At 35.2% G+C, this 24,637-nt stretch overlaps 2 protein-coding genes and 1 pseudogene across 12 annotated transcripts in view; 2 read left to right on the top strand and 1 right to left on the bottom strand.

Annotated features, from left to right (window-relative positions):
• brm (ATP-dependent helicase brm) overlaps positions 1–24,637 on the top strand; it is a 136,364-nt gene that overhangs the window by 104,165 nt on the left and 7,562 nt on the right. For 2 of the 4 annotated variants that reach the window (XM_068395055.1, XM_068395054.1), the window contains exons 18-22: positions 3,629–3,799; positions 4,154–4,267; positions 18,037–18,248; positions 18,919–19,045; positions 19,375–19,543. In XM_068395055.1, the coding sequence (XP_068251156.1) occupies positions 3,629–3,799; positions 4,154–4,267; positions 18,037–18,248; positions 18,919–19,045; positions 19,375–19,543 (793 nt within the window). Of the gene's footprint in view, positions 1–3,626; positions 3,800–4,153; positions 4,268–12,426; positions 12,451–18,036; positions 18,249–18,918; positions 19,046–19,374; positions 19,544–24,637 lie in introns of all 4 variants that reach the window. The other 2 variants (XM_068395052.1, XM_068395053.1) reach the window with 2 other exon arrangements.
• Positions 9,465–9,558, top strand: LOC137614515 (U6 spliceosomal RNA; annotated as a pseudogene).
• Positions 21,458–24,637, bottom strand: part of LOC137660281 (glycerol-3-phosphate acyltransferase 3-like) — a 124,119-nt gene continuing 120,939 nt past the window's right edge. For all 8 annotated transcript variants that reach the window (XR_011047663.1, XM_068395058.1, XM_068395060.1 and 5 more), the window contains exon 10: positions 21,458–22,675. The gene's annotated coding sequence lies outside the window, so the exon portion shown is untranslated. The remainder of the gene's footprint in view (positions 22,676–24,637) is intronic.

The raw sequence follows: 24,637 nt of genomic DNA, 5'->3' as shown, positions 1-24,637 counted from the left end.
TTTTGAATATACTTACCCGGTGAATATATAATATTAAAGGCCCTCCCTTCCTCCCCGATAGAGACCCAGCGGACTGAGAAGAACTGGAGTGGTTGAGAAGTATATGCGGTATCTGGCCGATAGTCGGTGCTGGTGGGCACACCCGCAACCTTCATGGCGATCGCTCGCGAGTTTTTGGAATCTGTCGGGCCGTCGGAGACGTCAGCTATTTATATATTCACCGGGTAAGTATATTCAAAAATTTATTTTATAATGAAAATATCATATTAGAGATCATAGTTCCCAAATACTTAAATGATTCTACCTCATTAATCCTTTCTCCTAGTGATATTCCATCTTCCATTGCATATTCCATTCTCATCATCTCTGTCTATCTTCTATTTATTTTTAGTCTAATCACTTGTGATATTTCATGCATTCTGATTTGCAAGTATTGCAAATCCTGTGGTGTTCTGCTGATAACGACAGGATCATCAGCATGCTATAGGTCAGCTAATTTCCTTTTACCAATACAGTCGAATCCTTATCTACCATATCCAACTGTTCTACACATTACAAAATCCATGAGGAGGATAAACAACATAGGTGACAACTCCTTCTCTTGGAGTAATCTGCTATTCACTGGAAATTCATCTGATAAGACTCCACTATTATTATTATTACAATTAGCTAAGCTACACCCCTAGTCCGAAAAGCAGGACGCTATAAGCCCAAGGACTCCAACAGGGTAAAGTAGCCTGTTGGGTGTATAATTCATGAATCCAAAAGTTAGCTAGCAACAGAACCATCTTTTCCCATTAATTACAGAAATAAACACCCAGGCTCCTGGAGGCCAATATCCCTGGCCTGATGGTAGTTGCTTAAGAGATTGCGTAGCAAACCTAGCTTCTTCATAGTACAAATGATATCTTGTCTAATATTGCTGTCGTGATATAAGTCTGGAGTGAGAGGCATATTGACTGACCTACCTAGTCTTTCTTACCCTTCTTTTAGGTTGCAGCAGTCACTCCATTACTTGCTGCATTGGTCACTAGATGTATGGGAGCCACATGATTGAGCAACATTTCTTACAAGTTAGCCTTGTTTTTTAAATGACTTCTCCATCCTCCCAGACAAGGGGGAGGATGGTCAGTTGTATGTAACCCATTGTTCATAATGACCATACATTGTGACCACATTTATTCCACTCAGACATAGGTTTTCCTTGACTGTTTTATCAGTTCCTGGTAGTGGCCTAGCCTAACAAGTATCACTTCTGCATGGCCAGGTGGTTAGGAAGTTGACAGGAGTTGTGACTTTGCTCCTGTGCAGGACCAAAGTCCTTAGACATTTCCAGCGATAGTAAACCAACCAGTTTTATCATACAGTAGTGACCTCCTTCCTCCTAAGAATAAGTCTCATATTGAAATGTGAGGGTTTGATTCATGTAGGAACAAATCACAAATTTTTAAAGTACTTTGTACATACATACATACACCAAGGCACTTCCCCAAATTTTGGGGGGTAGCCGACATCAAACAAATGAAACAGAAAAGGGGACCTCTCCTCTCTACGTTCCTCCCAGCCTGACAAGGGACTCAACCGAGTTCGGCTGGTACTGCTAGGGGTGCCACAGCCCACCCTCCCCCGTTATCCACCACAGATGAAGCTTCATAACGCTGAATCCCCAACTGCTTCTACCTCCGCGGTTTTCCAAGGCACCGGAGGAAGAAGCAGAGCCTACCGGAACTGCGTCACAATCGCTCGCCATTCATTCCTATTTCTAGCACGCGCTCTCGCCTCTCTCACAGCTATCCTCCTATCACCCAGAGCTTCCTTCACTCCATCCATCCACCCAAACCTTGGCCTTCCTCTTGTACTTCTCCCATCAACTCTTGCATTCATTACGTTCTTTAGCAGACAGCCATTTTCCTTTCTCTCAACTTTGCCTAACCACTTCAACACATTCATATCCACTCTAGCTGCTAACTCATTTCTTACACCCGTTCTCACCCTCACTACTTTGTTCCTAACCCTACCTACTCGAGATACACCAGCCATACTCCTTAGACATTTCATATCAAACACATTCAATTTCTGTCTCTCCGTCACTTTCATTCCCCACAACTCCGATCCATACATCACAGTTAGTACAATCACTTTCTAATACAGAACTCTCTTTATATTCATGCCCAACCCTCTATTTTTTACTACTCCCTTAATTGCCCCCAACACTTTGCATCCTTCATTCACTCCCTGACGTACATCTGCTTCTACTCCACCATTTGCTGCAACAACAGACCCCAAGTACTTAAACTGATCCACCTCCTCAAGTAACTCTCCATTCAATATGACATTCAATGTCGTACCACCCTCCCTTCTCGTACATCTCAAAACCTCACTCTTACCCACATTAACTCTCAACTTCCTTCTTTCACACACCCTTCCAAATTCTGTCACTAATCGGCCAAGCTTCTCTTCCGCGTGTGCAACCAGTACAGTATCATCCGCAAACAACAACTGATTTACCTCCCATTCATGGTCATTCTCGTCTACCAGTTTCAATCCTCGTCCAAGCATTCGAGCATTCACCTCTCTCACCACTTCATCAACATACAAGTTAAACAACCACGGCGACATCACACATCCCTGTCTCATCCCCACTCTCACCGGAAACCAGTCGCTCACTTCATTTCCTATCCTAACACATGCCTTACTACCTTTGTAGAAACTTTTCACTGCTTGCAACAACCTTCCACCAACTCCATATAACCTCATCACATTCCACATTGCTTCCCTATCAACTCTATCATACGCTTTCTCCAGATCCATAAACGCAACATACACCTTCTTACCTTATGCTAAATATTTCTCGCATATCTGCCTAACTGTAAAAATCTGATTCATACAACCCCTACCTCTTCTAAAACCACCCTGTACTTCTAAGATTGCATTCTCTTTTATCGTTAATCCTATTAATCAGTAGTTTACCATACACTTTTCCCACCACACTCAACAAACTAATACCCCTTGAATTACAAAACTCATGCACATCTCCCTTACCCTTATATAGTGGTACAATACATGCACAAGCCCAATCTACTGGTACCATTGACAACACAAAACACATATTAAACAATCTCACCAACCATTCAAGTACAGTCACGACCCCTTCATTCAACATCTCATCTCAGTACTTTATTTTTCCTAAATATACAAACTTGAGTCCTGTAAGTTTCACATCCTGACATGATCACCCCTCAAGTCCCAGGTTGAAGGTTGAATTGAGAGATCAGTGGCCTGTTGGGTAAGCGGGGCATCTTTGGCCCCCAGCAGTAACTACTGCCACCTTGTTAAAAGTTTAACAGTCGTATCAAGCTTTTCTAAAGGCATACTCATATTAGAGAACTCGGGTTTATAAAATTAAGAAAAATACAAATAACTTTAACCATTTGTTTTATTCATACAATTAACAAGTTATACATTAAAGCATGTTGTTTAAGACTTTATTAAGAGATGTCAATATGATTTTTTTTTTTAAATTTCATAGATGTTCTAGTTCTCAAAGAATTTTTATGTTATGGAAGAAGAAAGTTCTGTTAATCGTTTAGAAATAAATTTTTATCTACATTATTCTTTTGATTTGGAGGAAGAGGATGAAGCCCCAGATGATGAGACTATCAACCAAATGATTGCTCGAGGAGAAGATGAATTTGATATCTTCCAGAAAGTTGATCAAGACAGAAAGTCCACTGAAACCAGAACACGTCTGATGGCAGAAGATGAATTGCCAGAGTGGATGTTGAAAGAGGAAGATTCTGTAAGTAGTCTCACTTTCTAATGGTATTAAGGATGATGAGAATTATGTATGTTTGGAGTTTTTAAATTAATTTATGAATTTGAAAATTAATTTATTGTTTCTGTCTGTTGTATTGATTGACTAATGATTTAGATATGAAGGCCCAGCAAAAAATATTTTTCTGGTCCCTTTAAATTGTATTTGGAAAGTTAATTGGATTTTCCTTGCAATTTGCTTTGAAGATGATAGAAGAGAAATATTAATCATATTGATCATGTCACCTAGATAACAAATTTTGTAGCCTTGATGGTGTTGCTTGTATCAGTTTGAGTAAAATATTTGAATGCTTAATTTATTCATAAACTATTATCACAGGAAGAGGTAGAAGAAGAAGAACCAGAGGAGCTTGGTGATCGTCGAGCTCGATCAAAGAAGGAGATTGATTACTCTGATAGCCTAACAGAGAAGGAATGGTTACGTGCCATTGGAGTGAGTACCTAACGTTTTGTTCTGTGTAGTACATCCTTGTTGGGTTTTTTTCTTGTGTAGTTGTTATTTTTATTTTCTCACCAACTTCCTCTTTTTGTTTTTTTAGTCTTAGAACAGGAATTGTTAACCCTTCTACCCCCAAAGGACGTACTGGTACGTTTCACAAAACTCATCCCTTAACCCCCATGGACGTACTAGTACGTTGTTGCAAAAAGCTGCTATTTGCATTTTTTTTTTTTTGTGCATATTTTTGATAACTGTATGAGAAACTTTGTGCATTTTCCAAAATAATGAGACCAACCTGACCTCTCTATGACAAAAATTAAGGCTGTCAGCGCGATCTAAAAAAAAAATATATTGCAAAACGTGTTTGAAAATGGAAAACGCCTGGGGGTTAAGGGTGGGAAAGTTCCAAATAGCCTTGGGGGTAGAAGGGTTGAGAAAGGCAAAGATCTCCTATGAAGGTAAAGTGAATATTGGAATGAAATGATATTGGTGGAAGTCTGGGAATTTTTTATTTATTTTGCTTTTGATGAATGGAACGTTCTCTTTGCTCTACTCTTTTGAGTTTTAATTGTAGTCTTCCTTTATCTCTTTCACCCTCTCTCTTTTGTTTAGATGTTGGTTTCGAAAGAAGAAATATATGGAGAAACTAATCTTATCAAATTAAATTTGATTGAAAGTATATTTCTTGATTTGTACAGAGTCCTTCCAGCTAAGTATATCAAACTTACTATTGCTATGAAATTTGTTGTATATTGTCTAGGACCTTCAGCTTATTTCTTGCATACACACACTGTAATGTTAAGGAAAAATGTAAATTTTATGTCGTCTAAGAATTTAATCCTCATAGACATCTGCATTATCAGATTTGTCTGTGTAAAGTAATTTTCATGTATTTTTATGCTATTTGGGTGAATTTAAAGGCCCCGGTGGTAGTTACAGATGATAACTATTAGCATTAGGGTTGCTACAGCAATGCAAGATGTACTCCATAATATATCTTGTCAAGTTATATATGGTTTAATTCTGTAGTGATAGGTATGAGGGTTATATTGTTGAAGCACTTGATACTGATCATTTATTTTGATTTTCTAAATGTTAATCAATATTTAGGCTTTTATAATTTTGTAAAATATTTATCACAAGATTTAAGTTTTCGTATTTTACCGACATATTTATCAAGATCTTTTTTATTTCCATTAATCTTATCTTTGAATAGAACAAGCTATTAAGTAGAAGTGCCAACTTGAAGACATTTAGAGAAAACAATTAAGAAAATGCCCCCGCCATGCCTTCGTACCCTCCCTCCTTCAAATTAGCCTCCAAAACCCTCCCCCTCTCCTAGGAAGAGGCAGATGTTTTTCAGTTACATGGTCTGCAATAAATTGTAGATTTGAAATATACCAGTAATTTTTGCAGCAATAAATAATTTTCAATTCCCTTGTTTATTAACACCCCAAATATTTTTAAATGGAAATTATAGAACCATGTCCGGGGGGCTTCACATCTGTCCAATTTTTAGACCGAGTAAGACTAAAGGGTGCATTTCCCGTGTTATTACAGACATGTATATGTTTGGGCAAAAGAAAGGCTTTTCAGATTTAAAAACTACTCCCTTTTCCTTTAACACTACATCTGAGACAATTAGAGCCATGGCCACACACTAAACCAAGTCGGCCTTCTGACACCTATCACTAGGCCTGTCTTTGCTGATGGCCTCTCTGATCTCCAGGCACATGCCGGCTAGTCCTGGTTAGTCCAAGCAATGGAATACTTCGCCCTTGTCCTTTAATGCCACATGGAAGGCTTAATGCATTGACAGCCGATAAACTTGGACCATGGTCAGTTTGTAAACTTACTTAACCCTGGATAGGTACGCTCCTCGGACACCCCTTTAAGGGTATACTCGGACGGGAACGACCCCGACGCCAAAAAAAATTCTTGAAAAATCAGTTTTTGCAGTAACCTCCTTTTTTCTTTTGCCAAAAAAAACTTCAATGAATGCTTAAAACAACTGTAAAGATAAATACTACTCATCTGCAGAAAAACTATTTATTATAAATATTTTAAAAAATTAAGTAGAAAAAAAAAAGACCTGACATAAAAATTCATAAAAAAAAAGTTTATACATATATACACAAATCCTTTTAGGAATTGATTCTTGAATGTTTAGGACACATCTTGATGTATTTTGGATGAAGTCAGACCCATGGAGGTGAAGATCTGAAATGAGAAAAAAAGGGTAACTTTTTTTGGCCAAAAAAATTTGTCCAAATTTCATGAATTTTTTTGGGTACCCAAATGAAATAGGAAGTGGCTAATTTTTTTAGGGAATAAACATATGTTATCCTAAAATATAAATATGTAAAAAAAATCTTCATTATTTTGTAAATTACATCTATATCAGGGGCCATATCTAAAGGTAATTTTTTGAGTACTTAGAAATTTCGTAAAAAAATACATATATTTAATATATAATATGATATTTATGCAGGTAAAAATATACCAAAATATCACAAATTCTATAGGGAACAAGAATATATATAGATAGGACAACTTACGCTTCGGATATGTCCACAAAATGGCCGCCAACCACACTGACTCAGACTCCCTAATCTGCCACTTGAAATGTAGGAAGGGTATGTCAATTTCAAGGTGTTATTTACTAATCTAATTATTATTGGATATGCATAAAAATTGTATGGTGGGTTGCTGGATAATTGTCGATTATTTTACGACTATAAAATTAAAATTCTGATCCAAAAAATTTTTTTTGAAGGGAAATAAAATCGAAAAAAAAAAAATGTAAAACAATATAATATTTTAGCTAAAAAAATTTGATGATATTCAATCAAAAAAGAAGTAAACAAAATTTTCCGACAAATAAACATCTAGAGGAATCATTACTCTGTGATAGTTCCTTAGTACGTAGTAATTTTGAAAGAATTGGGAAAAAACGAAAAAATGGCAATCACCGGAAAATCAAACACATACCTATATATACGCCATATCTGGCTAAAAAAAAGATAGGCATGGGTAGCCTGATCATCTAGAAACACTTTCCAACACTATAAAAATATAAGTTTTGCGACACTACTTGCCAATTCCTTACGGTAACATGACTAAGCAAAAAAATGCAAAACAAATAAAAAGGGGCACTCGCGGAAAAATGGCTAACATTCTAATATATGGCATTTCAGAAAAAAAAAATTCAGCCACGTGCTAGGCAAACCATCAAGGCACATTTTCCGACAAATAAACATCTAAATGAATCATTACTCTGTGATAGTTCCTTAGTACGTAGTAATTTTGAAAGAAATGGGGAAAAAACGAAAAAATGGCAATCACAGGAAAATCGAACACATACCTATATATACGCCATATCTGGCTAAAAAAAAAAGATAGGCATGGGTAGCCAGATCATCTAGAAACACTTTCCAACACTATAAAATTATAAGTTTTGCGACACTACTTGCCAATTCCTTACGGTAACATGACTAAGCAAAAAAATGCAAAACAAATAAAAAGGGGCACTCGTGGAAAAATGGCCATTCTAATATACGGCATTTCAGAAAAAAAAAATTTCAGCCACGTGCTAGGCAAACCATCAAGGCACATTTTCCGACAAATAAACATATAAATGAATCATTACTCTGTGATAGTTCCTTAGTACGTAGTAATTTTGAAAGAAATGGGAAAAAACAAAAAAATGGCAATCACAGGAAAATCGAACACATACTTATATATACGCCATATCTGGCTAAAAAAAAAAATAGGCATGGGTAGCCAGATCATCTAGAAACACTTTCCAACACTATAAAAATATAAGTTTTGCGACACTACTTGCCAATTCCTTACGGTAACATGACTAAGCAAAAAAATGCAAAACAAATAAAAAGGGGCACTCGCGGAAAAATGCCCAACATTCTAATATACTGCATCTCAGATAAAAAAAAAGACATGCACGTGTTAGCCCAACCATCAAGGCACACTTTCTAACACATAAACATGAAAAAAAAATCAATAATATACGGCAATTCCTTACTACGTAGTAAATTTTTACAAATATTGAAAAAAAAACAGAAATTGGCAACCGCAGTTAAATACCCAATATACCAATAACTACGTCGTATCTGACAAAAACAAAATCACGCATGGGTAGCCAGATCATCTAGACACACTTTCCAACACTAAAAGAGCAAAAGTTTTACGACACTATTTGGCAATATCATACGGAAAAATGACTTGGCAAAAAAATGAAAAAAAATGAAAAAGGGGCACTCGCGGTAAAATGCCCGACATTCTAATATACGGCCTCTCAGATAAAAAAAAAAAGACATGCACGTGTTAGCCCAACCATCAAGGCACACTTTCTAACACATAAACATGAAAAAAAAAAAAATAATATACGGCAATTCCTTACTACGTAGTAATTTTTACAAATATTGAAAAAAAACAGAAATTGGTAACCGCAGTTAAATACCCAATATACCAATAACTACGTCGTATCTGACAAAAACAAAGTCACGCATGGGTAGCCAGATCATCTAGACACACTTTCCAACACTAAACAAGCAAAAGTTTTACGACACTATTTGGCAATATCTTACGGAAAAATGACTTGGCAAAAAAATGAAAAAAAATGAAAAAGGGGCACTCGCGGTAAAATGGTCCTCGTGGTGATGAACGATATTTTAACTAAAAAAAAATCATGCACATGGTAGCCAAACAATCCACCAAGACTTTCCACAACTGATAATCTATACAAGTTGCACCATTCTACGACAATTTCATAATACGTAATAACTTTGATAATTAGGCAAACTACCTTAGAAGGGTAAACTCGGTCGCGCTCGACCCCGACGCGTCTCAGAAATCGGGGAAGGAGTACAGCTACAGCAATGCACATCTGGACACTACTAGAGCGTGTAGGGGAGACACCTCCTGCAGGTCGATCACCCACAAATTCAGTCACGGGGGTGAGTCACGTGAGAAAAACCTGTTTTTTTTTTACGCTCGGGGTCGCGAACGACCCATCGTACCTATCCAGGGTTAATGTCTTTTAATGTCTTTGGATGGACATTTTCTGACAAGGCTTAGACTCATGCTCTAACTTTAAGGATGTGTTATCTTAAGGAAACTACTACGTCCACCCAGAATGTGGATGTGATCCGAGAGGCTTATAACCTTTCACTTATTTTTGCTGTATGTATACTAAAATTGCAACAATATAGAGAAGATTATCATGGCTCCTGCCCAAGGTTAGAAGAGAAAGGAAACAAACATTTTAAGTATAGAGGGCCAATTACTGAGTCAGAAGTTTAATAATACTTGCAGTGATTCTCATGATATTAATAGCAATACCAATTATTATTATTATCATTTTGGTGTTGAGAGAGTCTACTTGCATTTGAAGAATTCCTTACCTTCTTTCCCATACTAACCCTTGGACACTAATGTAGCCATCTTCTTCCCAGCTGAAAGGGTGAGGTGGATTTTGGTTGCTAATTTGAGTTAGGAGGAGTCTGTAGGTGGGGATGGTGAATTTTATTTATTATTTATCAAGAGCTCATCAAGTTAGCTCATACACTTAATAGCTTGTTTTTTTTTCAGACCTAATTAAAGAAATGTTAAAGTTTACTTTAGAAATCATGTTGATTGATATTCAAAATGTATTTGTAATTAATATTCTCATAAACTTGATAGATGTCCCATGTCGACGGATAATGAGACATCGGAACATGGTTTTTTCATTTTATTATAAAAAGGTTTGGAAATACACTTTACACAGCCCGATACTCTTCAGACGAGTACCTTCTTGTTCTAATGATCGCTCGAGTGGTACTGTTTACCCCTCGGCAAGAAAGTGCAATGTTGCTCTGTCAATATGCTGAATTGTCAGATTTTGTGGAAATCTCCACTGTGATGGAATTATACTGTCACCAATAGGTTTACAGCACGTCACTTATCAGACTAACTCACGTCACCTATAACAGACAATTTATGAAAGTCATAGTACTCTTAAAACGGTCATTAATCTCACTGTATAAAACACATACTTCTACATATTTTTCATACAAGGATTAGGACAGATGTTTTATTTTCTGAATCGACACTTTTTTTTTTTTTTCCCACTTTGCATCATATATTTTTTGGAAATATGTGGTGATTTTAATAATTGTTGAATTATTAAGAATTTTTTAAAGAATTGAAAAATAATTGCTTAGTGTTAGAGCCTGAAATAACTACTAAAATAAAGTTTTTTATTTTTTTGGCAACTCTTAAATGGTCCCTTGCCTTGCATGTATTTCAAACTTGCATGTGACAGCAAGAAGACCATGATGAATAAATTTGAGTTATCTTGGTGTCAGGATGATATATATCTTTGGATCATATTACATTGTTGTCATTTTGGCCCAAGTGTCTGGTGGACAACCCTAAATACTGCTTATTTTTCCATCCCAAATATAAATTAAACATAATGTCAGGAGAGTACTTTATTAGATTGGAGTGGACTATAATTTAATTACATACCTAGATATATGAAAACAAGTTCAAATATTTTTCTTTTTATAAAGATCTTTTGATCATATTTGATAATTTTTTTTTTGTCAAATGGATTTATTTTTGCGTATACAGTATTCTTTCTGCTTTCTGCTAAAGGGTACACAAAGCACTGGTACAGTATTTGCTTCATATTAGATATGAATGTTTATGCATTGAAAGTAAAAACAGTTGATCAAGAAAACAGTATATATGTAAGTAGCAAAATGTAGTCTCTAAAAAGGGATAAGAAATCATGGGAAAGGGGTATAGATTAAGACAGCTTTAAAAGAAGTACAGGCAGAATGAGAACAGGGCTTAAAAGAAAGGAGAGAAACTAGGCCATGACAAACCCCATGGAGGGATATGTCGCCATAGAAACATTTATGGAGACAGTGAAAGTATCACTGAAAAAGATGCTGGTCTATCAGTTTCCTTATCATAGTAGTGTTGTAATGTTTTATGTTCTATTGAATTTTAGGAAAAGTATTGAATTTTCCACTCATCTCCGTGATGAATGTTATTTTATACCTTAACATGTATGCTTTACTTGGTTTCATTTTGTGAGTAACTGGTTTCATATGATAATTTTCAAGTTCACCATTGCTGCATTAAATAGACAATCCCAAAGCGTATTGGGACTTTTAAATAGGTTATATAACTCTTAATGTACTGGGAAATGGGTGCTATTTTATCAGAGTAAGTTCTCTTTTCAATATGGTAAGACGTGGAGGTTATTTAGGAAGAGAAAGAAGTGGATAGCCATCAACTCGTACCAAATTGTTATTGAAAAGGACAGCTTACTGTCATACTTATGTTTTTGGGATTGTAAAATTATTTTCAATACTTGTTGCTTTACCCTATGATAATTATATTTCTTTTTATCTTTTGACATTTTGGTTTAGTTAATTTGTTGATTGCCTTTGTAAACATGGGCTGTCATAAAAAAGCTGACATGGCAAATAAATTCTGTGTGGACTTGAAAATATACCTGTTTGCATATTGAGACATCCATTTATAAATTCATGCATTTTGGGGACTTGATATTTATGAATAAATTAATTTTTGAAGTAAAAGTGCCTTTGTTACAGCAATACATTGAAAATATTGGCAGAGTTACTTGTGTTCTATAATGCTTTGATATTCCTTATAAGATATTGCTGCAGGCACTTACTGTACAAGCTTGGCACATACACAGTCATATTAATGACTATCCAATTTAATATTACTTGAAGAAACTTTTTATCCTTTTAAGAACTCCTAGAATCTTCTTGAAAGTTGTATCATATACAGTAGTTCACTGCAATTTTCTTTTGGCATTGAATGGAAATTTTTTTTTTTCTCAATTTTACTTATTAAGAAGCACCTGTATAATTTAGGTTAAATGATGAAACTTCCAATGAAGATATAGATGTCTTATGCTAAGGGTTTTAACTTTATATTATACCTTGTTAGCTAATCGTGTGCTTGAAAGTATATAAAAAAAAGCCCCTTGGATATTTTGCAGTCTTCCAAAAAAGGCATTTTGAAAGTTGGAAAGTCGTCCTCTTTGAAAAGGAAGACAAATTATGTATAATAGATTGTATTGCCATTTTTATTACCATTTCATGCAGGCAGTTGAAGAGGATGGTAAGGAGGTAAGGGGTAGAAATATATGGAATGGTGCTGTTATTTTCCATTTCGTTATATGTTATGAAACATCATTTTATGCTAATCGTTTTAGATGCCGCCATTTTGTTTTGTTGTGCTGGTTTTCTTCTAGCTTTGCATCTGATTTTAGGTAAATTTAGACAAGGATCCAAGTTATGCCTTTGAAGCCATAGCTTTTGCAGGAAACAAGTAGACTAATATGGGCATGAAAATTTCAAGTACAGTGTTGTACTGCTGGAGTGGTATACTGAAACTTTTAATATTAGAATATTTTGAAGCAGTTGGTTGAATAATTCATTGCCTCATATGTACCTTATGCTATTGCCTTATTTGTTTAATTTTGTTGTTGATAGGAATAGGCTTTTAAGCTTTGCCAATAGGGAACAGTTTTGTATGATTGGAATTTTTTTTGTGGTGGTTGTATGTATGCTTGTATGTTTTTAGAGTATTTATAGACTTGAATATTTGTGTGTCAAAGACTTATCTTTACATTTTATAATTAATTTATTTTTGTTGATGGTTAGAAAGAATTTGTTGGCTAGGGTAAATGCAGTTGCTATGTAGTAATGTTTTGTGGTGGATAAGTAATCTCAAAAGTTTAAAGTTATTTCATGTTGATTTTCTGTAACTTGAAAATTTTGACGACCAGTAACAGCTTGGCTTTGTATAAGAGTTTGTTTGTCCTTGTCATTTATTATGTATTTTATCACAGATGCTTCTTTAAAAAAATGTGAATGTATGTTGTAGCTTTTCTTTGGATTGTGGGTCTCAAAAGTGTTTTTTTGTGTTTAAGTGATAATTTTCCATGTTTTATAATTCTGTCTTATTTTCAGCATGGTAGAAACAAACTATAAGCAATTCAGATCAATTCAAACCATGTTACATATAATAATAGGTGTTTTTCTATTACAGTAAGAGAAGACTGTTACAATACAAATAGGTTGCGATTATCATTGATTAAACTTTAGAATAGATCATCTTTAAAAAACTTTTATAGTTTTTAATATGGCTTACAAATTTTTAGTACAGTGTTGTCCTTATCATTTAGTAAGTAGTCAGCAATGGCCAAGTTAGCTATAATCTTCTCTGATTGTGGTTGTTTATTTCCTTAGTGTTTGTGTATACAAATATGAATGCTATTATTCATGAGAGATATTCCAGGGTTTTTTTAGTAACTATTTTCAACTTAATTTTTGTGGGTTCGGTTGAGAATTGCTGTGTTTTGTGTGGAAATTTGAAACCTCAAAATGTAATTGAAAGTAGGTGCCCTCTTTTATTACATCTATTACTTCCAGTATTACCAGTTTAGAGTATATTTGTCATGCAGGCATATTGCTATAGTAACCTCACATTTGCTTTTGCATATGTTAGGTTACTAATGAATTTATTACACCATATTTTTAGGTTAAGCTAGCTTTTATTAAACTTTGTAGGTCAGGCATGATTTTTTAATCTTTGCATGCATTTTCTGCCTGCCACATACATGATTTAGTCATTTAATTTCTTTGCTGAATGTCGTAGTTGCAGCTTCAAGAAATATGTTAAATCAGAGTTACTGTGTTGAACTTCATCAAATAACATGAAACGTGCATACTAGATAATTATTTTTGCCACTATTTTTTATCATAGTTCAGAATAGTATTATAGTATATTAATCCATGATAATGTTAATGAAACACAAAGTGTTTTGTGTGAAAGGTAGGTGTTATTTATAGTTGTATGTTACAACACTAGTTAGCATTGAACTTAGAAAAGAATCATAAGGGCAGCCTAACATTATGTTCTTGGCCTTTTTATATTGAGAATTTGAATTGAAATGCATACTTTTTACTAGTCTTTTTACGACAGTTTTCATAGGGTAACAGTGTTAGATATGAAGTAAATTGGGGTCTTGAGAATTTTAAGTGAATATTTTTATGCAATGTATTTTATAGGGAATGTGTGTGAAGAGTGGTTTGTATACTAGAGTATAGATAATGAGGGGTGATGTGCATATAGCTTAGAGTGGCAGTTTTTAGAGTGACTTAGGTCTTACGAAGAAGATTGATAGGCCCAGTTCATGGAAATTTCTTACTTTGCCCATGAAACTCTATTACTGTATTTTACTAAGTGTTTTCCATAAATAGAATTTAACATGCATGTTCTGAGTATTTTTTCTGCTTTATTATTAACATGTCAATACAATTGTTGGTAATATTTTGAAGGTGTATTTGTTATAGGGATCCTAATTTTTTTTTTTTATTGTAATTACATAAGCCTTCATTTCCTTAGTTCTGCATATTAGGTATATTGCCAAAATGGTTAGGATGTCATTCTAAGATGGAGTATGTTGTTAAGGATTAGGAGAATTTTTTAAATATGAAAATTTTATATTTTTCATTAGTTAGAAAATTTACTGTACTCGGGTTTCATTACTCAGTACAGTACAATATGCTCTGAGGTACAGTGTTGTTCCATGTATAAATTGAAAACTGAATTATATAGAAATGATTGCATCAGAAAGTCCTATTAGAGAATTGAAACACCGCTGATAGTGGATGTTGTCAAGCCTTCGTTCAATAGTATTCTTCGTCACTGCTCTCTGTATAGGAACATATTGATTTCTAACGTTATGGTTGTTTACTGGACTAAGAGTGTTGAGGAAAGTTAGGAAGGGTTTGGCCATAATACAGTATGTAATTTATTTTTTCTTAATAATACAAGGTAGGTCATCATATTTATTCAAATTACCAGTGAGGTTGGATGAAGAATTGATTACTTAACTTTGGTCCTTGCATTGTTATGGTTCACTAATTGAAAGCTATCTGTTTAGGAAGATCATTAATGTCATTGTCTTCCTTCATTTAAGTTAAATGATTCAATAAATCTTTTTTTTTTTCTCATTTCTATTTTCATTTAGTAAATGCACAATTTTTTCATTCATGCAAGCAAGAGGGAAGTTTTACACGAGGGCAGCGATCCTATTATCGTCTGCTTATTTTTTTTATTGCTTAAATAATACAGTACTAATTTTCCTTTTCCTTTTCTGTCTGTTACATCTATAAGGACTGAGTAGTTTGTTAATTATAATTACTACTTAGTATAATTTGGCTATAGTACAGTACAGTATTAGTTACTGCACATTTTTTCTTGGTTGTAAAATGGTTCTGATCACATGACTCCATGTTTAACAGTTGTCACTCTGATAGTTATAGATTTCAAAATTTAAAACCCCTATCACTAGACTCCACCCACTGTTTAATGTCAATGTTATTCTGATAGTTGTTATAGAATTCAAAATTTTATGATATTTTCAGTAATAAATTGGATATTATTACCTGGTTTATCTTTAGATTCAATGTATCGGAGTTGGTGAAGAGTATTCAATTACCTGAACATCTCCAATTTTACCAGTTGTTAGCTTAGGCTTGAGGTTATAGGCTATGTCTTCAGCTATTGTTAGAATTCCCTTAAAGTAACAATAGCCCTTTCAACAGCTATAAGTACTTATATGACTTTTAGTCTGAAATTTTCACAGGCCCAATTACTATTAAATTGCAATAAGTTAACTCTATAACATCCCTGAAAGTTGTAGAGCAGTCATTCCTTATTGTAGAGCAAAATGTGTCGTCATAGTCTCTTCTCTTTTTTGTGCTTAAGTGCATGATTACGATAAGATGGCATCAGTTCTTTGAGCCCTAGATTTCATAAAAGTTGTCTTACAGCTTGATCTTTCTGTTATCAGACCTCCGTTTTTTGGCCTTTGGAATATTCCTTGGTCCTATAAGTTTATGGTATTGGGTAGTGATATGTCGTCTACAGTCCTGTTAAGAGTCTGCTTTCCCTCTCCCTGAACTGGGAAATAATAATTTGTCTTTTGTCTTGATCATTGTTTAATATTTTCAATACCCAATCAATGTTCTTTCTCCTGTGATCACTTGGGTTAATTCTTTTAAAGAAAAACAAATCTTAGATAATTTTACTTTTATTACTTTCTCCTCCGTCTATAAGTATTGCTTATTTAGTAATTACAGAGCCTTTCCTCCTGGTGCATCACACCCAACATTTAATGCATAATGGGCTCTTATAAAAAGGGAAGGCATGTCTAACCTGGTGCTCTCTGTTAGCATCTCACCCCTTGCGTATGTCTGATTTGGATGCTTTCTGGTAGCAACTCGTGCTTTTCACCTGACAGGTGGTGCACCATTGATATTCAATATTGGGCCACTTGGCTCTTTGCACATCACACACCTCACTGTAATCTGTCTTCTCCTGATAGCCTTGCACATCTAATTTTACACCTACTATTAGTGCAATGTTGGGGCCTAAGGAAGAATACTATGACTAGCCCTCAGGTTGTAGTCTAGTGCACTTGGCCTCATGCATTACACTAAGTGCAATATAGCCTTGCTCATTTCTCGTCTTGCACTTAGTGCCCAAGTACCTTCATGCTGCACTTCAGTTGTCTTATTATGGACATGATGATTCAAGAATGTGTTTTGCATTATTTTCCTGGTCTTGTCAGGATAGAGTTAGATTTTAGAAGGGTACCTTGGCTATTAGTTGATACCTTTCAAATAATTATGTTTTTTTATGACTATCCTTTTATGCATTGTTATTTTGATGTGGATATTAAGAACTGGAAGTAGTTAAAACTATTGTAATTCTATCTTATATCTTATTTCTCTTCCTCTTGTTTTGTTAATGTTTTTATAGTTTATAGTGATATTTATTTTAATATTGTTGCTCTTCTTAAGATATTTTATTTTTCCTTGTTTCCTTTCCTCACAGCTATTTTTCCTGTTAGAGCCCCTGGGCTTATAGCATCATGCTTTTTAAATTAGGGTTGTGGCTTACCAAGTAATAATGATGATAATGTGGTAGTATCTCAATGGGTGGCTGGTGCCCTAGCCAACCTACTACCTATGTTGTTTTCATATACACTAAAAAAAAGTGTGATTTTCTGCCTTTTAGTTCATAGGGACTGCACTCTTACGTCAATAGACATCATCCGTGAATCAAAGTGACAACTCATATCTATGGGAATAGAAGTACACTGTGAAGTAAAGGTTAACAACCAAGCTGTTGCAGTATTTTGAAAGAACAGGGGGTTATGTTACAGATTTAAACCTTCTCATTGAAATTACTTTAATTCTTAGTCACCTAGGTATGAAATTTTATTACTATCCCTAATAGGATAACCACTTTCCCAGTCCACTTAAATTTGTAATTCAGCACAATGAATACAGTGCAGTTTTATTGAGACAAACATTTTCATAATGAAATTTATAATTTGAATACTTTCCCATCTCTCAAACACTTTGAAGTTGGTATAAAATAAAGATAGAGAATACCATTGAACGAGGGCTTGATTGTGTTCCTGTTCCCTACTTGGGTTAGCCAATGAATTCCATTCTATAACAGTTTTTAATCTATCTGTTATTTGAACCTGCATCCATGTTTCTTCAAATTCCTTTATATATAATTTTAACCATCACATATTATTGGGGACAGAACCCTTTCTGACACTGAGAAGTGTACTACTTTGGTTACTATCCAAAATTTGTTTTTACCATATCGTAATATATTTACAGGCTATGGATGAGGAAGATGACGACGTTAATGGGGGTAGCAAGGGCAAGAGAGGCTCCAAAGGAAAACGCAGACGAGATGACTTGGACTTGGATGATGACCCTAAACCCAAAAAGCGTGGGAGACCGGCCAGGGAGAAACCTAATCCCAAAAATAAGCGTATTATTAGGCAGCTGAAACGTTTAATGGATATTGTCATCAAGTATGAAGACAGGTTAGTATAGGATGTATTTATTTAATCTTGATGCACTTTTCATACTTTATTTATGAATATGTTCAACTTTTTTTTTTTTTGTGTGAATGTGCTTCATTTACAGTAGAGGTACTCTTATTTCCTTTGATGAAATAATTTTATTGTTAGATAAAAGACAGTACAGCAATCCCTTGGCTATCACGGGTGTGCCATTCCAGGCCCACCTGCGATAGCTGATAACCCGCAAAGTAGGTATACAGTAGTACAGAAAACTATGGTATATTTTTTCCTTTTTTAAATTTTTAATACACTTATTTTCTCCATGAATTTAAGCTTTTCTAAACCTTTCCAAAACCCTTATAAACCTGTTATACACTAAAAATACTATTTAAAGCCAAAACGTGTTCTTACTATACTGTATTGTAAATAAAAAGATTTTAATCTGAACACATTATCAGTACAGTTACTAGGGCCAAAAATTATAGGTGTATTTGAAAAAAAGTTTAATAATGTTATGTTACCTAACTGTATCCAATAATAATATTGGAATGTTCATATATTTGTATCGTATTACATTACTCACCCTTATCCACAATCTCCTTGATAATAATTATTAGTGTGGATTCGGGAGAGATCACTGTAAATTTTTAAAAGTAATACCCTAAATAATGTCTTTTTCTTTTTATTACAGTGATGGTCGAGTACTTAGTGAGCCATTTATGAAATTACCCTCACGCCGAGAGCTCCCAGATTACTATAACATTATTAAGAGACCAATGGATATACACAAGATTCTCAATAGGATTGAAGAAGGAAGAGTAAGTGATTGATGAATTATTTTTCCTTTTCATTTCTAGGAATCTTAAAGTGTTTTTAGTCTGCTAAATATTTGAAAATACTTAATTTTACAGTAAATGTTTTTATATTTATGGAATGTACTGTGTTAATTGTTTTTGAACCTTTATAATTTAAAAAGACTATTATAGGTTGTCAAATTTGAAAAATGTAACTTATGTAGTAGTTTCAACACTTATTTTGTGAAAATTAAACAATCTATATACTTAATATTTTACCTTTAGTGTCAGATGTATTTAAGGTTTAAATAATGACAACATAGTGTTTGCATTAATTAATATGTTATTTTCAGTATGAAGATATGAATGATCTTGAACAGGATTTCATGCTTTTGTGCCGTAATGCTCAAGAATATAATGAAGAATCGTCTATGATCTATGAAGACTCTACTGTCATGCAGAGTGTTTTCCTTAATGCACGTGAACGTATTGAAGCAGAAGCAGACAATATACCAGAAGAAGGTTAGCATTAGTTAATACTTTAAACATTAAGTTCTTTGAAACTAGATGTTTAGGGAATTGAATGATATTTTATCATTACAGTAATATTGAAAAAAATAAATATGGAACAAGTTTTTATATATCATTAAAAGTTTATTTGTAAGCTATAAGAAATAGCAAGAAATAGAGGCTTAGCCATAAAGGGTTCAGGGTCGAAAAGAAAAATTATTTATATTAAAAAGCAGTATGGATAAAGAAACTGTATGGATTATTTAGTTTTTTTTATTACTTGTGAATATTCACTGTAGACAATACTGTACAAGGAATATAGGGGAGATGTGGTGAAAAAACGTGAGCTTTTGACAATGGCATCTGGATGAAACTAGAGAAAAAGATGCAAGATACTGCTTAGATGGAGAATTTGCCATATCTTGATTTATTTTTTATGTTGCATGCATTAAAGTTTTTCCCAAAATGTAAGTAATTTATTCTCTTTTTACTTCCAATACCAGAAATTTTCATTTTACCATTCATCTGTCCCTTTGTATATGGTACATTATTTTTCATAATGATATACTCACATTTGTGTACTAGTTTTTTTTTTGTAACTAAATGAAAATCATATTCACCGCAATACCACTATGTTCGTAGTTTAAATGAAATGTATACAGTCACGGGGATAAATATTGTTACGGAATTGTAGAAAATATATAAACCAAACAAAGATATCCTGAGTGTGCAGAATACATGTAAAGTTTGATAATGAAATATTAATAACAAATGGATATACTAATACACACATACATATACCAAGGCACTTCCTCCAATTTTGGGGGGGTAGCCGACATCAACAAAAAAGGGGACCGCTACTCTCTACGTTCCTCCAGCCTAACAAGGGACTCAACCGAGTTCAGCTGGTACTGCTAGGGTGCCACAGCCCACCCTCCCACATTATCCACCACAGATGAAGCTTCATAATGCTGAATCCCCTACTGCTGCTACCTCCGTGGTCATCTAAGGCATCGGAGGCAGCAGCAGGGCCTACCGGAACTGCGTCTCAATCGCTCTCCAGCCTCTCTCACATCTATCCTCCTATCACCCAGAGCTTCCTTCACTCCATCCATCCACCCAAACCTTGGCCTTCCTCTTGTACTTCTCCCATCAACTCTTGCATTCATCACCTTCTTTAACAGACAGCCATTTTCCATTCTCTCAACATGGCCAAACCACCTCAACACATTCATATCCACTCTAGCTGCTAACTCATATCTTACACCCGTTCTCACTCTCACCACTTCGTTCCTAACCCTATCTACTCGAGATACACCAGCCATACTCCTTAGACACCTCATCTCAAACACATTCAATTTCTGTCTCTCCGTCACTTTCATTCCCCACAACTCCGATCCATACATCACAGTTGGTACAATCACTTTCTCATATAGAACTCTTTACATTCATGCCCAACCCTCTATTTTTTACTACTCCCTTAACTGCCCCCAACACTTTGCAACCTTCATTCATTCTCTGACGTACATCTGCTTCCACTCCACCATTTGCTGCAACAACAGACCCCAAGTACTTACTGATCCACCTCCTCAAATAACTCTCCATTCAACATGGCATTCAACCTCGCACCACCTTCCCTTCTTGTACATCTCATAACCTTACTCTTACCCACCATTAACTCTCCACTTCCTTCTCTCAAATACCCTTTCAAATTCTGTCACTAATCGGCCAAGCTTCTCTTCCACGTCTGCAACCAGTAGAGTATCATTCGCAAACAACAACTGATTTACCTCCCATTCATGATCATTCTCATCTACCAGTTTCAATCCTCCTCCAAGCACTCGAGCATTCACCTCTCTCGCCACTCCATCAACATACAAGTTAACATCCATGGCAACATCACACATCCCTGCCTCAGGCCCACTCTCACCGGAAACCAATCACTCACTTCATTTCCTATCCTAACACATGCTTTACTACCTTTGTAGAAACTTTTCACTGCTTGCAACAACCTTCCACCAACTTCATCACATTCGACATCTATTCCCTATCAACTCTATCATAGGCTTTCTCCAGATCCATAAACGCAACATACACCACCCTACCTTTTGCTAAATATTTCTCGCATATCTGCCCAACTGTAGAAATCTGCTTCATACAACCCCTACCTCATCTAAAACCACCCTGTACTTCTTAGATTGCATTCTCTGTTTTATCCTTAATCCTATTAATCAGTACTCTACCATACACTTTTCCAACCACACTCAACAAACTAATACCCCTTGAATTACAACACTCATGCACATCTCCCTTACCTTTATGTAGTGGGACAGGACATGCACAAACCCAATATACTGGTAACATTGACAGTACAGTCACACCCCCTTCTTTCATTATCTCAGCTCTCGCACCATCCATACCAGGTGCTTTTCCTACTCTCGTTTCATCTAGTGCTCTCCTCGCTTCCTCTCTTGTAAACTCTCTCTCATTCTCTTCTCCCATCACTGGCACCTCAACACCTGCAACTGCAATTATATCTGCCTCCCTATTATCCTCAACATTCAGTAAACTTTCAAATTATTCCGCCCACCTTTTCCTTGCCTCTTCTCCTTTTAACCACCTTTCCATTTCCTTCTTTCACTGTCTCTTCCAATTGTCGAACCAGCCTTCCTTACTCTCTCCACTTCTTATTCTCTTCATATGAACAACCCAATCCCTGACTCCAAAACAGGAAACATAAAAGTAATAATTATAATATACAAATGAATAGTTATATTACAGTACTTACACAGTAACATCATAATAATAACCTCACACAGTCACTTTTATTTATGTACAGAGACCATATTGATTTATTGTAAGTTGAATAAGAAACAGGATTGCAAAATTGCAGTTAGACATATTATTCTTGGCATAAACAAATTCTTAGATTCAATTCCCAAAGTTAAAGAGTTAGTTTTTTAGATCTTATGAAACTAATTTTCTTGTGACCCCATCCAGAGTTGCTCTATATGAAGACCTCATTCAAGTTTCCTTCTATGCAGAGAAATCCAAAATGAATTTTATGTTTGCAAACATTAAAAACATTCACTCTTGTATAAACAAGAATAGTTGGTTTGTAGCATGCAGTCTGGATCAAATACTCTGGAAAAGAAAGATTTTTAGTATTGCTTTAAAGACATAATTGTAGATGATTAATATGCTTAGACAATTAGTTTGTATTGCTGAGCTCCTGGTAAAATTCTATAACGATGAATCACTTTTAGACGCCAGTCTATTAATAGTGGAAAATGTGTATTAATAGCTTCAAAAGACATCCAAGCTAATTTTTACGTTATAGTCTCAAGATATTTGGGTTCAATATTTAACCCACATAGTCCTTTGATGATATTACAATACTATGGTGAAATTTAAAGAAAATTTCTACTGCTGACTACGTACCAAAATATACATTTAATCAGTTTGGTAGCAAGGACCTACTTACCATAACAAATGTCCATCTTGTGTTTAAGGAAAATTCATCATATACACTGTTTTTTATGTAAATGTGACTGGAAATGCATGTAAAAATTTTTCTATTATCTTGAATATATATCAAAATTGTTGGGGATTCCTACATGAATACAAACTTCCGAGTCATTTACATGGGTTACTCCTAGTCATGTTTTTCTATGATTGGCCAATCAAAGAAAATTTGTCTGATTGCATCATGCTTTGTTGCTAGATAACCATAGCACATGCAGCAAGAGGACTCTTGCCTGCATGACCACCTTAACATTGCTTGTCACAAACTGAAGTAGTTATGATCTTACTTCCTCTCTACAATTGAGCATTTTGGATTCAATTCTTTCCATTTGATTGTTTAGTGCTCATGACTTGTGTCTTTTCTTTATTCATGGTCACTGGCGTTACTATTCATTATCTGCGAGTTACGGGCGAGTGCTTTGTCTAGTAAATCTCAGTATTTACGGTGTTACCCAGTACAGGGTAGCGACTGTTGTGGCATCCTTATGAGCCGTTGACTCTCTAGCCTAGACAAGAGATGTTCAAGTGAATCACCTGGTAAGTACTGTAGACTATGGACTTCTTCCCTATGGGAGAGATTTTTGTTGTCGCTTGAAACTTTTAATGAAATGTTTACTGAAATTTTTTGCGTCTCCTCCCAACAGTAGTTAGACAAATCTCGTTCTACGGGGCAAAAGCCTCCATTTAGTTTTTCATGTTGTGAATTCCATGAAACTTTAATTATAATAGATGACATCCTTCCATAATAATCAGAAGTGTCGACTATACACTGCGAGACCTTGAGTCGGGACTTGTTAAAAATTTTTGCCTTGAGCCAGGTCTCGGCACAATAACCATGATTATGGTGAATGAACATGCTTGGTCAGAGAGATATTTTTGTTGGAGGGACTCTAGAGTTGAGACAGCTTTTACCCTTAGTCATGAAGCAACCTTGTTGGAAGATGAAATTTTGCAATCCCCAACAAGTTTTCACGAACTAAGCTTTGCCTAGTAAATATAAGGGTCTAAGCTTAGGTCTCCTCTACAGAGTCTTTAGAACTCTTTAGAGGCTTACAATAATAGTGGTGGATCACGGCAGCTGTGTCCACACTCCAAAGCTTACCAAAATTACGCATTCCTTTCAATTTACCATCTCCTTCTATGCCTATTAGAGTAGGGAAGTCGAGTAGTTAAAAAGTGGAATCTACCACTCTCCATGATGCAAACAGGCCACAGGCTTATTGTTCAGCCAGATGAAGCTGTACGGGATGCCATTACTGCATGTGATGACGTCACCACACACAAACCACCATTTCTGCTCGTGATGAAATTTCTTCACCCGCAGGACAAGTTTACAACTCGTCCCTTCACAATGACGACAGATCATATGCTAATAGTTTAATGCGTGAGAACTTTTCTCCGCAATCCAGCCAGGTTGAGATATCCTCCCTGAAAAGTCCCAGGGTGGCCCAAACAATAGCTGTATGGCCATGAATATTAAGCATGAGATATCCCTTCATGAAGCTTGGGGGTAAAGGACAAGAAATGTGCTACCTCACTTCAATAATGGAACCCCAGACTGACTTAGGAGTCAACTTTACT

Source organism: Palaemon carinicauda, chromosome 20 (genome assembly GCF_036898095.1).
Source record: "Palaemon carinicauda isolate YSFRI2023 chromosome 20, ASM3689809v2, whole genome shotgun sequence".
In the NCBI taxonomy this organism is placed as follows: Eukaryota; Metazoa; Arthropoda; class Malacostraca; order Decapoda; family Palaemonidae; genus Palaemon; species Palaemon carinicauda.
Note: the sequence above shows the minus strand (reverse complement) of the source record. Positions and strands in the feature narration are given on the sequence as shown.